Source organism: Athene noctua, chromosome 1 (genome assembly GCF_965140245.1).
Source record: "Athene noctua chromosome 1, bAthNoc1.hap1.1, whole genome shotgun sequence".
Taxonomy (NCBI): domain Eukaryota; kingdom Metazoa; phylum Chordata; class Aves; order Strigiformes; family Strigidae; genus Athene; species Athene noctua.
The window spans coordinates 153,079,500-153,094,165 of record NC_134037.1 but is presented as its reverse complement, the minus strand read 5'-3'; the positions used below and the strand labels follow the sequence as shown (position 1 = coordinate 153,094,165).

Below are 14,666 nucleotides of genomic sequence, written 5' to 3'. Positions count from 1 at the left end.
GCTCTAGAACATGCAGTATGGTTTAAGTACGCATCTTTCTGTCTCAGTATCTAATTAATAACAACTATTAGACAGCAATTTCTGAAGAAGGGTAGTATATGTTAAGAATACTCCAATAATTTAAACTTTTATTTTTCTATGATACTTAAAAATTTTGTTTAAGTTGAACAATAAATATTTTATCTTGGAAAATTGTATTGTCAGATGTCGTGTTATGACTGTGTTTATTGGATTCAATGCATTTCCATAAAGTGCTTATAAATCACAATTTCAGTGATCTCCATTTCAGATTGTATAAGCAGATGCCAGTGTTGTGGTTCTGTACATTAACTGGTTATGATTGCAATAAAATCAATTATAAGAAATGCCATTTTGGAAGCCAACACTATAAAGCAATTTTAACATTGGCAAGCTCCCATACCCTCCTGTTTCCACCTACAGTAACTCAAGTATAGTCATTGTCATGAAAGGTCACATCTATATTCATAACTACAAATTTCTCAAATAAACTAGTGCTGAACATAAAGCACACACCAAGATCACTGACAGATTATTATAAGGCTGTTCTAGCCAGAAAATAGATAACTTAATCTGCAGTACAGCACTTCAGCTGTGGACAAAGGTACGGGAGCAACATCAGACAAAACTTCATTCCCTTTTAGACACAAATAAACCACATGTCCTAATTTATCTGTAAGAGACAGTGTTGACTGGAATGACATCTTGGTAAATTTGGAAGCTTCTACCCCATATATGAGGTATGAATATCACCTCTATACAGCAAGAACATGAAGAAAAGTCTGTGTAGCATTATATAAGGCTGGATTACAGACTTCAAAATAAATTCCCTCCAAAGGCCTCCTCAGCAATTTATAACATGAATTTCAATTTCACTAGAGTTATAGACATCAGACTTTCCTGCAGACGAAACAAAGATTTACTTTTCCATGCCTCTTATTGAGCCAAGTTCTCTTCCTTGATAAACCTTCACAACACTGTAAGATAGGAAAGACTAGAATGCAGGACAGATCCATATTTAGTGTAAACTAACATAGGTTTAGTGAAGTTAGTGGGGCTGCACAGATTTATTTGGGTTATGTGTTGCCTAAAACCAGAATTATCAACAAGTGTTTTACATATAAAATGGATACCCAATATGGGAAAGTTTTCATTACAATAGTAAAGGTGCTTCCGGATTCTGATTTTTTTTTTTTTTTTAAATAAACTGAGGACTTTTCTGGACTATTATACGTCTATCATATCATTTACGTGAAAATCTTGCATTTAGAATTGTAACTATTCAGATTCTGTAATTACCTTTGGTCAAAGACAAACAAAATGTACTTTTGCCTCCACAAATGTGATCACAAGCTTGTTCTTCAATTCTACAAGCATTTTAGTAGTCCAAGTGATAAACTTGAAAACGATAGAAGTTGTTAGAGACCAGGCAAGCGTCTTTCAGTGTTCAGCTGAAATTGTATTTTGATTAGTTATATTTGCTAGACTGCTAAACTTTAGAGTGGCAATCCTCTTGTCTGTGAAGACTATAGCTCTTGTCTGAACTTTCAAATAGTGCTTGAATAAAATGCTCACCTGTTGTTTGGTGATTCCATTTAAATGTGCATTTTTCACAGATGTGTTGACGCTTTTTCAATCACAGTAGGTTTTGTGAATAATTTTTCCCAAAATTTTTGTGGAATTTATTAGTTTTGATAAAGTTGTATGTTTATATTTAGAGTTTAAACCTCAAGCTGAAAGTGAAGTCCAAAAATGGGCATGGTGAAGCAAGCTCCAGTATGATGGGGGGAAATTGTCTGCTGACACAGATCAGTATTTCATAGCCTTTCTTAATTGCTTGCTGTTACTGAAAGGGCCAGCTGAAGTATATTCCACAGAAAATAAATCCCATCCTTAAAAATGTAAGTCAGGACTCAGAGTCTATTGATTTTTATGGAAGTTAGAAAGAGCTAGCAACACAGTAACCTGAATAAAAAGCTAACGAGCTAACGGAAGTTAAAAAGACTTTTCTGATTAACTAAAATTTCGTCCTTTTAAAATCAGCAAGTGAAGTGATTCGTGCCATTTGCAAGGGACTTTTCTTTTCAGCATCAAATAGACCTTCTGTTTCAATTAAAAAATTAGTTCATCTAAATCTTATTCACATTTTTTAGATCTTCCACCACCACCCGACCCGCCCCCTGGTCAGGGTTTAAGGCAGCAAATAGTCCCCGGCCAGCGCGGAGGCTCAGCAGAGAGGAAAGGAAGCTCTCTTGAGAGGCAGCATGCACCCAACGTAGATGAAACAAAGAGCTCCCTGGACCGGCAAGCTAGAACATCACTAGAGTGGCAGCGGCAAACCCAGGAGTGGATAAGCTCGACAGACCGCCAAGAGGATTTCAGGAAAGTCCAACACAAACAAGCCTTCGGATCAGGTGTGTGTGTGCTGCACCAGCCGAGGCAATGCAGACGGCTTCTTGACACTTCTCAGCTGAGGGTTTCTGTATCTGGCAGGAGCCTAGGATCACCTTACGGCCCTCTGTGCCAGTACTGATGAGGCTCTGGCTGGAAAATCAGAAAAGGCAAAGTGAAGTGAGAGCTTGTGATCCAAGTATTTTCCCTCCTGCAACAATGAAATCTCATTAACACCTGACTCCGTGCATTCTTTACAGTGTTTTTGGCAATTAATAATGTTGTCAAGCATAGCAGTGGACAAACAGGAACAGTTTCAGGCAGTCAGGGGAGGAGAGACAGATTTTTAGAGTACTTCCTATTCGTATGTATTTATTTATACATAAAGGGCCATATTTTCTAGTTCTTTCAACCTGCTTCTACATTGTCAGCAGTTGGTTTTGCCTCTCTGCAAGAAGGCTGATCCTTCTGAGCTACTGACATTCCTTCCAGCTGTATTTAAAACAGTCTTCTCCTTATTCAAGGATATGACAAAGTAGCATTCATCTCTTAGGCCCAGCAAGATGACAGTGCAGGTTTTCACCTTTGTGCATCATCTGCTCATTGCCGAGTGCTGACTTTATCTCCTAAATGGGTTTCAAGTCTGTAAAAATGTGTGCAGGAGGCATTGCTGAGCTGGAGTTGTAGTTCTACAGTATTCAGAGATTCCTTATGTCAGCCTGACCTCAAGTAAAAGCTGCTGTTTCAGCTTTTCCCCTCATACCAGGGTATTTTCTTTAACCCACTAATCACATGTTATCCCAGTGCTGATTAAAGTGGTACAAGAGGACAATTAAGAAGATTCAAAAAAATATTATACTGTACCTGGAGCTTTCTGTAGGGCTACATTACTTCTTCATGTATGTATGTAGCTCCCACAGTAACACTAGAGGTACTACTATTACCCATCTTTTTCTTGATTTTATTCTACTATTAATGCTCCTTGTTAATCTAGCACACTAATACCAATGACATTTAAAAAAAAAAAAAAAAAAATGCAGGCAAATGTGTCTTGGAGGCAGGATTTATTCAATAAAGTCATCCTAGGAATAATGCTACTCCTATTTAAAATGTAAATATTTCAAATACAATCCATATTTTAAAATATAACAATACTGGTACCGTTAAACCCCCTAATCTTTCAGCTGCATAAACAAGGGAGTGTTTATGTTGTAAGATGGTGATGTGAAGTTGCAGTTTAAAAATAATGTGCAAAAATCATACTACTTGGTGAAATGGCAGCTTTGCTTACAATGTACAAGATGTACAAACACACAGAAAATAGCCCAAATATACTTGAAACATCTAATTTCTTTGTAAATTATTATTAAAGATGCTTCTCTGACCTGGTTTTCAGAACTCTCCTACTTTTCCTCTGATTTGTAAATGTACAAATAGAAGTTATCAAGTTATTCTGTGATATAAAGGGTATATAGTACTAAAATTCTCATCCTGCAGGACTTGTATTTATCTGTCCTTAAAGAAAAAGAACTTGATCTTGACACTTCTAGTGTCCTACATGAACACTGAATTTAAGGCTGGAATGATTACAGGTGTCTTGTTCTTATCAAATTCAGGATGACCAGGGCAATTTTATATCCTTTATGCATGACAGAGGATTCCTGTGGGAGGGGTTCATAAAGTTTGTGCACAAGGTGGCCCAGAGCTTCCTATCTGTCCGTCAGTCTTCTTATCCCAGCTTCTTGCACTACAGCTTTCTTGCTCTGTATTCTTTTCTCTGGTAGATTTTAAAAAGGCTACTCTTATGTGTGATGCTTGTTTGTTACTAAACTTTGGGGTTTTAATAATATTAATTGTGCTTCTTCCCTTTTCCTTTATTAATGACGAAGATCTCTGGAAAGCTATCATGTCCCAGTTTTCAATATATTTCCAAAAGGAGTTATTATTAGCTATCAGCTTCCAGAAAATAGCTATTTTGCAGCTTAGGGGACTTCATTCAGATATTATGAAGCTGTGAGTGAAATTTTGAAAGCAGGAGCTTTGGTTTGAAGTTGAATACAATAGAAATACCTAATTCTTGGAACCGTGTTTCCACTGGCTGCTTTCAGTATAAACAAGATCACTGAGTTCCCGCCAATGACTTTGTTGCAGAACTGCAGTTACAGCCTATCAAATAGGACATTCTCAGCTATGCCTCTAAAGAAAGTAGTGCTAGATCAAGTTACAATAGTTTTGATAATATTAACAGTCTTTTGGTTATCTTACAGGGTATAGAATCATCATTACACACATATATCTTGACTTCACAGGGGCTAGAATTATATCTTCAAATTAAAGGCTCAGTATTTCAAAGAGAAAGTCATTGGTAAAGCCTCCCCATATTCTTTGCACACATGGGGCATGAGGTAGTGTTTTGATAAATGTGAACCCATCCTGAGGACTTGAGACAACTACCTTTCATGTGCTAGAATGTTGTGAAAAAACTTAGCCTGTATTTTATGTCACGATTGCTTATTTTATGGATTGTATTTATTTCTGAGGGCACAACAGATAATTTAACACACCATATGCTCTATAATGATAATGCACTTTATATTTATTCATGGTCGTTTTTTCTCAATATTTCATTGAACCCGAAGGAGGCCTTATCCTGAGTCCGCAAACTAGAAAAACAAATCAATTGACCATATATGTCATCTTCAAACTCTTTTGCAATGCTAGTGACTTTTCTATCCATCCTTTAAAAATGTATCCAGCTTTATGCTGAACTGATTTATGCTGCTTACTTTATTGCTGCCTTAATGCAAGCTGTTCCATATTTTAGCCAGCCTTCAGAAACCAGGTTTGCATCTGATTCTATTGTTAGGGCTTGATATATAAAGAACAAGTAACATAATTTAGGAAGCTATGGCTAATAAATGCCATTTTACTATGTCTTTTAAGCATTTCTTTATATTTCAGTAAGGACAGCACACGGTTATGGCACAAAACACTGATAATGCCCTTATGTCCTGCGGCGCAAATATTCTGGTCCCTTGGGCAGGGCCAGAGGGAGATACTTTGACAGAGAAAAAAGTCATCTGCCTCTGCCTGCCCTCTTCTGCAACAGATTTACCTTACAAATGGGTTCTGTTCGATAGCAGATCACAGGGGGAATTCCCATGTCCTACTCACTTGTGGCAGTAGGCACAAAGAATGAAATCCTGGGTTTCTTCCACAAATTTGTTCTCATTTAGCATTTCCCTAAGTTAATTGTGTCTCTGCTGCAGCCTTTGCACAGACTTCGGGATTGTGAATAAAAGCATTTTTATCTCCTTTCCAACCATCCCCACCTACTTTTCCTTCTGTGTTCCTGCCCTCTGTCAAAGAAAGTCTGTTTCTCCTCTTGAGGTTGTTTAAGAGTGAAGACAATAGGGAAAACTAAATAAAGAAATGCCTTTCATCTCAGATTCACTTTAAAAAATGTAAGATTCAAGCACGAGATATCCCACTGATTTCAGAAGGGGCAATTCCTGTGTTTGAGGTTAAGCATATATACTCATATACTTTCTTGAATCAAACTATATTTAGCAGGGTTCTGAGATGGCAAAAGTGGATCATACACAGCAAAGAAATAAAATAGTGCTTCTATTAGTGTTAAATCAGTACTACTGTTTTGCTTCTTAGGTTAGGATTATTACAACAATATCTCCTGGAAACTCTTATCAGATATGATGTCTTGTTTTACTTCATGCTATATGAAGACATACAGCCCTATGCTTTATTGGTATTAATCCTGCTCTTGCAAGCAGTTCAGAGAGGAAGAAGCCAAGTGAGCAAAAGTAAGCCTTTTGCTCATAATGAAACATGAAACAAGATGCAGGAAGATTTACTCACCCCAAATATTACAACTACTAATACTATGTAGCATGTAATATTTTCCAAGGTAATTCACAACCAGTTAAAAAAATCTTCAGTGTACTTTGCATCGTTAGAAATTACTGAGCTGCTGGAAGCTAATTAAATTAGCTGATATTGTAGTTCTTTATCTAAATTGATTGAGGTAATGTTACCATAATTTAAGCTAAAGAAAAGGAAAAAGCGCATTCATGTAGACTTGAAACAGAAATCTAATCATAGCTGCATTGTTTTGGAAATTTTATGTGCATCTATTTTTATTAAAGTATCTTTGATTCATGATCTATTCATAAAAAATCTAGACTTTTATAATTAATATAAACTAACTGCTGAGTTTACATGAAAGCAAGATTAAATTCATGCCGGGTTCTTTGTCTGTGGGATACAACACTGAGCTGTGCATTTTCTTAAGTAAAATTGCCATGCTATAAAGAAAGACAAAAGACAGATATCTGAGGGCAGGAATGAATATGATGTCCATGTAAGAATAGCTTGTTTAGTCGTATTTATAGGAATTTACTTGGGTTTTGTTTTGTTTTGCTTTTCTAGAAGAGGCACTCGTACCATATAGTAAACCCAACTTCCCATCCCCTGGCGGCCACAGCTCTTCAGGAACAGCTTCTTCTAAAGGATCGACCGGACCTAGAAAAGGTGAAGTCTTGCGGGGAGGTCACCAACGCAATGCCAGTGACCTTCTCGATGTAGGCTATGTGGGATCAAACAGTCAAGGACAGTTTACTGGTGAATTATGTAAGTTTATCTCTAGCTACAGTTCAAACTCTCAAATAGACAGAGAAAAATTATGAATCTGTTTTGAATAGAGGAAGAATATCAGAGAGAATGTGATAATCAGATTAAATTTTACCCAGATCTTTTTGCCAATGTAACGACAAACAAATTAAGTTCCTCTGTTCTTTGGTTTGGACCAGTTCATATCTCTGTAAGCCATGCCAAGAGTATCTACGTAGTACATCTTTCAATGTGTAATGCTAGTGAAACACTGTGGAAATTGAAAATAAATTCTACTAATTTAGAATTTTCTTGGCAAAGTGTAGTGTGTTTGTCTTGGAAATGCTCTTGGCAGTTTTTCTCTAAGGAGTGGATGAAAAGGGTGCTGAATTTTTTGGGCGTGTTGGCAATCTTGTGATGCCTTTTCCTTAACTTTCTGTTTCTTGATGAGCAGTATTCTGCTCTTTTTGACCTTAGATGGAGGTTCTCTTTTTTTGACGGTGTAGCACAGTTTTTCACTCAACTCTTTACTCAACTTCACAGGCCAGGGGAATTATTTTCCAGACTTTTTGTATTACCCCTCAATATCTCTTAAACCTTGTATAAAACCAGGTTAATGCTGTGTACATGATGGTAATATCAGATGCCAAAAGGTTTGACTCTATTGTCTGAAGTAGTACACCAACACTGCAGCTCAGGCATACCGGAAAGTTTACTAGTAAAAAGCAATGTAGCTACTGGCATGTCTGCCTCCTATTTGCTGCAGTCAAACCCTCAGCATCTCCTGACAGTTACCACCCAGTAGTTTGTAAGAGAACTAATGGTGATCCACAAACCCTGAAATGTGCTGTCTCAGATATGGTGTTGGTAAGTGCTGAATTTTAGCATTCATTGCTTTTCATCTTGGAAGCAATTAACTCTCTTCTCCCAACCTATTGAATATTCATCCCATGCTGCAGTAATATTGCCATAGGCTTTGTTTTGTGTTTTTTTCCTCCTTATTACAACCTCTTTCTCTCTCTTTGTTTCTCTCTATAGAGTAGTTGAGAAGACACATTGCAAGCTGCTCTGATGGATCATCAGGTCTGAACTCATGGAAGTGATGACACTAAACAGTGCAATGAACATTTTCTTTATTTATGTACTATTAAAAGAACTGTAAATGCAATGTAAAGACACACAGCCACACATATCCCACAGATACTTTACTTGTGTTCTTCTCTTTAATACACCATCCACCTTAAACTATTCCTTGTCAGGAGTATATAAAAAAGAAAGAAAAAAAAAAAAACAACACCACCCTCCAGGATGAAAAGGATTTCCTTGTGTATATAATTTCTTTTGTTGCATTGCTATGCAAGCTCACCTTCTTTTTAGCTATGTTCATATTCATGTCTGTTTTTATTGGTCTGTTGTACTATATGTGAATTAATAGGCTGTGGTGCCATATATTAACTTTTAATTGTGTAACTTTTATGTTTAAAGTTTGCACTGCAATTTTATTTGGTGATAAGCACAAAACTCTACTCCTCATGACATGAAGAAAAAAGAGACTGAATGTGTGAAGAAGGTTTACGTACTGTAAGCTACTTTGGGTAATGCTGGATGTAAAGGAGTATGTTAGGTGGTTTTCCATTGGGGTGTAGAAATAAGAAAGTGACAGGCAAAACTGATGTCAGTGAAGACATTAGAGACAGATTTAAATCTTTTAAAGGCAAGCAACATAGTTGCTCTTCCTATTTAAGAAGGGGTCAGAAGTTGGAAGTGTGAAATTAAAGAGTGAATATGAAAATTGAAGGTAGCATGAGATGGCCTAGACCCTTTCACTAGAATGATGCCCTTAGTATCTGTTTTTAGCCATCCCATGCCACTTAAGTAAAGGGTAAGAAAAACAAACCTTGCTACAAACAAAAGAATTTAAGGTGTTTCACTAAAGCTGTTTTTATATTGCAGTTTTAAAAGAATTATTATCATTAATTTCTCCGACCCAAAATATAAGACAGAGATTTCCCAGGAGAAACTAATAATATAAACTCAAGGAATACCTAGTAAGTAGTCAAGGATGCAATTTATTATTAAGGCATATTCAGGCTGCTTCCAAAAAATTGAAATGTCAGAGTATCTTATTTCATTTTTCCAATACGTGTACAGTATAATAGAGGATAGAGCTGCACCACTGAAATTCATGACATTAATTGTTTTGATGCAGTCTAAACAAACCTTTGTGTTCTGTTACCTGAAGTGTGTGAGAGCTGAAGCTGGATCCACTAAATTTGTAGTAAAATGTTTAGTGTTTGGAAGGAAAGCAATGGTCAAATTATTTTCGGCTTGCATTAGGTACATTTCTGGCAATACAATACATCCAAAAAGTTGGATATAAGCAAAGAAAATCTTTGACCTATGTTTTAGTGGGTGGCTTCAAGCCCTGCTATGATGAGGAAATAACGCATGTTTATACACTTTTTGAATAAACCAGACTCTGTAAGTGGACATTAATGACAGCATCCTGTCTCTTCATTAATTTTCATGACTTTGTCCAAATCTTCCGTACCTCTCAAATCTCAGAGTAAATTGTCAAACTTTTCTTAGAATATTGTATGTGTATAGCCCATGCATTTGGTGCTTAATTTAAATATTGCATCCTACAGCTTGTTTCTGTTAGTTATCTGACCATGAATACAACTTTCCATTTGAATACCCTTTTCGTATAACCAGTCTATGTTGTTTTATATATTGCCTTGGAGCTCACCAGTATTAAGAACACTCTTAGTAATGGCAGAATTTTAGAAAATTAAATTACAATGCTAAATATGTGTTGCTTTTCATTTCATTAACTTGTTCCATGATAAGATAAAACACTACAGCCATCAACTATAACTCAGCACTATTGAATATTAAAAAAATGCTAGTTAACTTCCTTAAGGTCAAGACTGTTATTTAGCAGGTTAAAAACCAAAAAAGTTGAGAAAAAAAATGTATGCATTTATTTATATATGTGACCAACAAATATATGTAATTTTCCTGCTTGTTAAGCCATTATAGTTAAAACCATTACTTTAAAATGTGCAGAAATGTTCAAGCAAGATAAAGGCATCATATTTACATATGTATGGTTTTTATTTTGGTATTATCATATGAAGAGAAGACTATTCAGGGTACAATTCAAATTTAATTCTCTGGAAAATGTTTAACTCAGTCGCTGGTAGATTTGTTTTCCTTTTAATTCAAAGCTTGTGCTGAGCTTTGGTGGAACACCTTACTCACTATATTCTATTGAAAATTCAGTATCATTAGGTGTTGACAAAATCATCCCAATTACTTTCAAATACGTGTTTTATCTCTTCCACTGGAAAGTAAATGTGTGTCAGTATTAAAGCTGTGCAGTACCATGATATTCACTAACTTGATCATCTGCTTCTGTACATTTTTGTTCATTAATAATTTGCTTACAATATTACATAAGGTGTTGTTGTGTATCGCAAAGTGTCTCCATTATCCTACAGGTGATGTCTCTTCTTTTGTTTTCTCTCTCTCTTTTCTATACAGTGTACTTCCAATGAACCACAGTACATATTTTTTAAAATGCCATTTAATTTACTATTTTAAAAGAAGTATTCTTCTTTTTTTAAAAAAATTGAAAACATTTATTGTGAATAATGTGTTTAAAGAAAAGGGATGTTGTGGCAGCACTTAGAATTGCTTTTTAATTTGTTTTTTTAAAAAACTGTTTATTGGCTACAGTTTGTTCACGAAAAAGTATGACCTCTTAATGTGTTTCATTGGTGTTAGTGCAGCAAAGTTTAATTGGCATAAAAAGTTGGTTAATAGTACTGTTGAAGTGTGTATTGTATATTTACTGGGGAAAAAAATAAAACATATTCACATTTCAAATCTATGTTAAAAGACCTTGAGTAAGGAGTCAATATGTGGAAACCCAAACTGGGAAAATCAGGCAATAATAACATAGACTGAGCTATAATCATCACTGTCCACTTACAGGTAACAAGGAACATTTTATATGCTGGTTTTTGAACTGAGCTAAGAGCTGTCTTTTAAATAGGCCAGTGGTAAACATTGCCTGTCACAGGGATTTCTGTTTAAGGTCCTGTCTATATTGGGAATAGTTGTACCAATGTAATTACACTGATACAGCTATTCTAGTGATACGTCCTCCATTTGTAGACAGACTATCTCGATGTACAGTAAGGACTGCAAGTGCACAGCTTACTTTGCTTAAAGCCTGTCAGGTAGTGGACGTGTAAAACCTGTGTTCAGTGGGTCTGAACCCTTGGACTTGGGGTTTTGTACCGGTGGAGCTACTGCCAACCCAGTACAGAATATCCCCAGAACATACAGATAGATGCTAGGTCAATTTTTCTCAATCTTTGCATTGAATATATGCTCAATTATAAATGCAGGAGGGCTGAAGGACCAAATAATAAATTGTTACATGTGCTTCAGTGGTGTATTGCTGTATGGTCAGCCATTTCAGTGATGCAAACAACAGGCATTTCTTTTTTGTTATTTATTATTTCTCAAGTCCTTATCCAAGTCAGTAACCCTTTTGAATAACTTTCGGTTGTCACCTGAAATACAACAGAAATGCTGTTCCTGGGAAAAGTTCAAAAGAAAAGGAGCATGGAGTGTTTCAAGTATATGGATTTAACTATACAGAGTTCAAAAGGAAGACATGACTGTTTGAAATAATGATATGCTGGTTTATGCTTGCCTCAGCCCATGCATTGCCAGCCAGGAGAAAAGGTGTGTACTAAAGTGAGAAAGAGTCCTCACAACTGACAGAGGAAAGGTAATTGGGTTGGGGGAGATTCTGGCAGGAACTTTTTTTAAAAAAAAAATAAACACAGGCAGCTCCTTTGGCTTTTCTACGATTTATGCAGTTTGGTTTTTTTATGATTAATGGCCTTGTAGAAATTTAGCAGGGAAACTAGAAGGGAAAAAGTTGGCCTTCTTTTGTAAAGATTGTGGGGAATTTGTTTGCTGAGGGGAGGATTTTTTAATTTCATTTTTATTTTTTTAACGTGTTTTGTGTTCCATCTATCTGGAACACATTAGCTAAAAATAAATTATTTTTGAAAACCATGTGGGCAATGGACAATTCATTTAGGAGGTACATTCAAATAGCAGGAAAGATGGTAAAGAGTAATACTAAAAAAAGCAACATACACTGCCTTAGAATCAGCCAAGTCCCCTACAGTTTCACATGTGATTCTGAACTCTTGATAATATGTATAAGCTTCACTGCTTTTGGTTTCCCTAGCAAAATAAATGATCCAAAATCCATAGATCCTTGGGACACTAAATCTGGTACTTTATTTTAAATGGGTGGTTAAGCCAAGCCAGTAGGACTAAAGTATACTCAGGGCCTATGAGCTCCCAGCCCTGGCTGCTCGCAGCCCAGCAGTATTCAGCTGGGAAGCGCACATGGCTTCAGGCTCAGCAGGTTTCAGTGGATCCCTTTGCTAGGCACCTTGTCAGGCGCCCCGTATGTAGAGGCAAGGTACTTCACTGAGGACAGAGTTTTTCAAGAAAGGGAGGGTCTCCGATGGGTTAGCCGTTGCAGTGGTTCACATTTGGACCACTTAGTCAAGTCTCATGTTTTGGGACCACTCTCCCCAGCCCTTGTCTCAGTGCTGTCCTGCTATGGTCTGTGTCCTCAGTGCTGTGGCTGTTCCCTGGATTTGGAGAGCCTGGCATGGCAGGGTGCAAGAAAAGCGGTGTGGTAGTGCTGGGGGGTGGATTGAGTGGCTGGGAATGTACCCTATTAGTGAGGAGGGGAGACCAGGGAACACAGTAGAGCAGTGGTTCCAAACATCCACTCTGCTGTTTCCAGCTCATTCCCTGCTTCTGTTTCAAACTGACTTCTTGCCCTACCAACCATTCCTCCACCCAAAATAACAGGTACAATTTAAGGGACATCTCATTGGACCCAGAGGGCCATGTCTGCATGCTATGAATGTGGACTGGGCTTTGGGGGAAAGCTAGCTCTGAGCTCTAGTGCTGGCATAAGGACTAGATTGCGCTCTAGTCTGCTTTAATTGTGTAGCTACATCCAGGAAGATCCCAGCAGAAAACAAGTTCCTAGAGTGCACCTCAGCATTTCAGTGTCTCTTCTGACATGTGACATCTCAGTCAGTCTGTCGTAGACCATTCTGAATTTGATGCTAGCTTCTCACCAGAGGACTGAAATGACTTATGCTGACGTTTAGGCAAGTGATGTTGGTCCTCTCTCTGCAGCAAAATGGAAAAAAAAATCCAAAACACACCACTAAAAAAACCAAATCTGTTACTTAAACACAAACCTCTTAAACAGTCCTCAAAAAATCCTAGAAAACAAAGCATTTCGGATTAACATGTTTGAGGATCTTATTTTCCTTTTTTTTTTTTCCCCCACATTTTGTTTTAGCTACCATTGAAAAGTTCTATTTATTTTTTCAGAGCTGCTGCACTCTTCCTCTGCCCCACCCATTCTCCAGTACTTATCTTTCATCGGTAAAGAAGTTATGGTAGAGAATAATTACATTTGTGTACTTTCTGTGTTATAACTTTAAACAAGGTGCACAATTGCATTCAGTTCAGTTGATCAAAGCCGGATGGGGATGAAATGTTTGTGGGTTTTTTTTCTAAAAAGGCCTGCTACTATTTGTGCTGATATTTGTTCCCCATTTATGCTGATCAGTGCATCTTTTTGCCTTCAAGGATGCCATTAGTAATTCTCCTTTGTGTTCAAAAGCAGGAATCCATTGTGCAGCACTTGGAGAGCCACTCGGATGCAGGTAAAGAATATAACAGCTTGAGCAAGTGCTAATTAGAACCAATTAAACTTAATTGACCTCCTTTGGCAGTAAAATGCATAATAGAACTTGCTCTGTCCTTGCAAAATGGAGATCTCCCCTCTAAGCATAAGAGTGAAGCATGGTTTCATGTATCAGCCTGTGGTAATTATGTGGGTATAACAACCAGAAAGTGGCTTGCTCCAATTTGTTCTAATAACTGAGCTCTACTGTATCAGGGCAGTGCAATAAAAGTGAGATTTCTGGTTCAGTCTGTTTAAAAACCTAATTTTTACTGAGCAAATGAGCATCCCAAGATACCAATACTAATCTCTTAGAATGAGTTGGCAGAAAAAATAGAGTCCCTTTTATAGGTAAGTAATAGCGTGAGCATAAAAAAAGAGGCAGTTATATGCTTGCAAGTTGGAAATGGCTTTGATGCTCGGAGGCCGTGTCCCTTCTGAGTAGTAGGTGTAAGCTGTGGTGTGCCTGGATCGGTGCCTTGTCCAGGTGAACGATCTGCCTACAGTTTAGCATGGCTCCCCGCTGCACTTTGAAAGAAGGTTGCGTTCTGCAGACTTCTGTTCGAAAAGGGGTCTAGTATCCATCCACCTGAGGTTTGTGGTGCCATGGGGCTGCACCACTACCATGGGCACCAGTTTGCACCTAGTCAGAGGTATCCAAAAAAAAGGAGAGGGAGAGAGAGAGAACAGGGGAAAGAATGAAGGGTAGGAAATGTAAAATTGTGTGAATTCAAAAGCGTCAGTGGTGGATGCTAAACTACACATCCCTGTGAAAAGCTGAAAAGCCATTCTTATTAGTAAAGACTGGATTGATGCA

General features: G+C 37.3%; 1 protein-coding gene across 4 annotated transcripts in view; it reads left to right on the top strand.

Annotated features, from left to right (window-relative positions):
* The window catches only part of ROBO2 (roundabout guidance receptor 2), a 950,293-nt gene extending 937,730 nt beyond the window's left edge, over nucleotides 1-12,563 (top strand). For 2 of the 4 annotated variants that reach the window (XM_074901780.1, XM_074901770.1), the window contains 3 exons: nucleotides 2,172-2,432; nucleotides 6,856-7,056; nucleotides 8,074-12,563. In XM_074901780.1, coding sequence (XP_074757881.1) covers nucleotides 2,172-2,432; nucleotides 6,856-7,056; nucleotides 8,074-8,075 — 464 coding nt within the window. In that variant the 3' untranslated portion in view covers nucleotides 8,076-12,563. The remainder of the gene's footprint in view (nucleotides 1-2,171; nucleotides 2,433-6,855; nucleotides 7,057-8,073) is intronic. The other 2 variants (XM_074901798.1, XM_074901788.1) reach the window with 1 other exon arrangement.
* The last annotated feature ends 2,103 nt before the right edge of the window (nucleotides 12,564-14,666 follow it).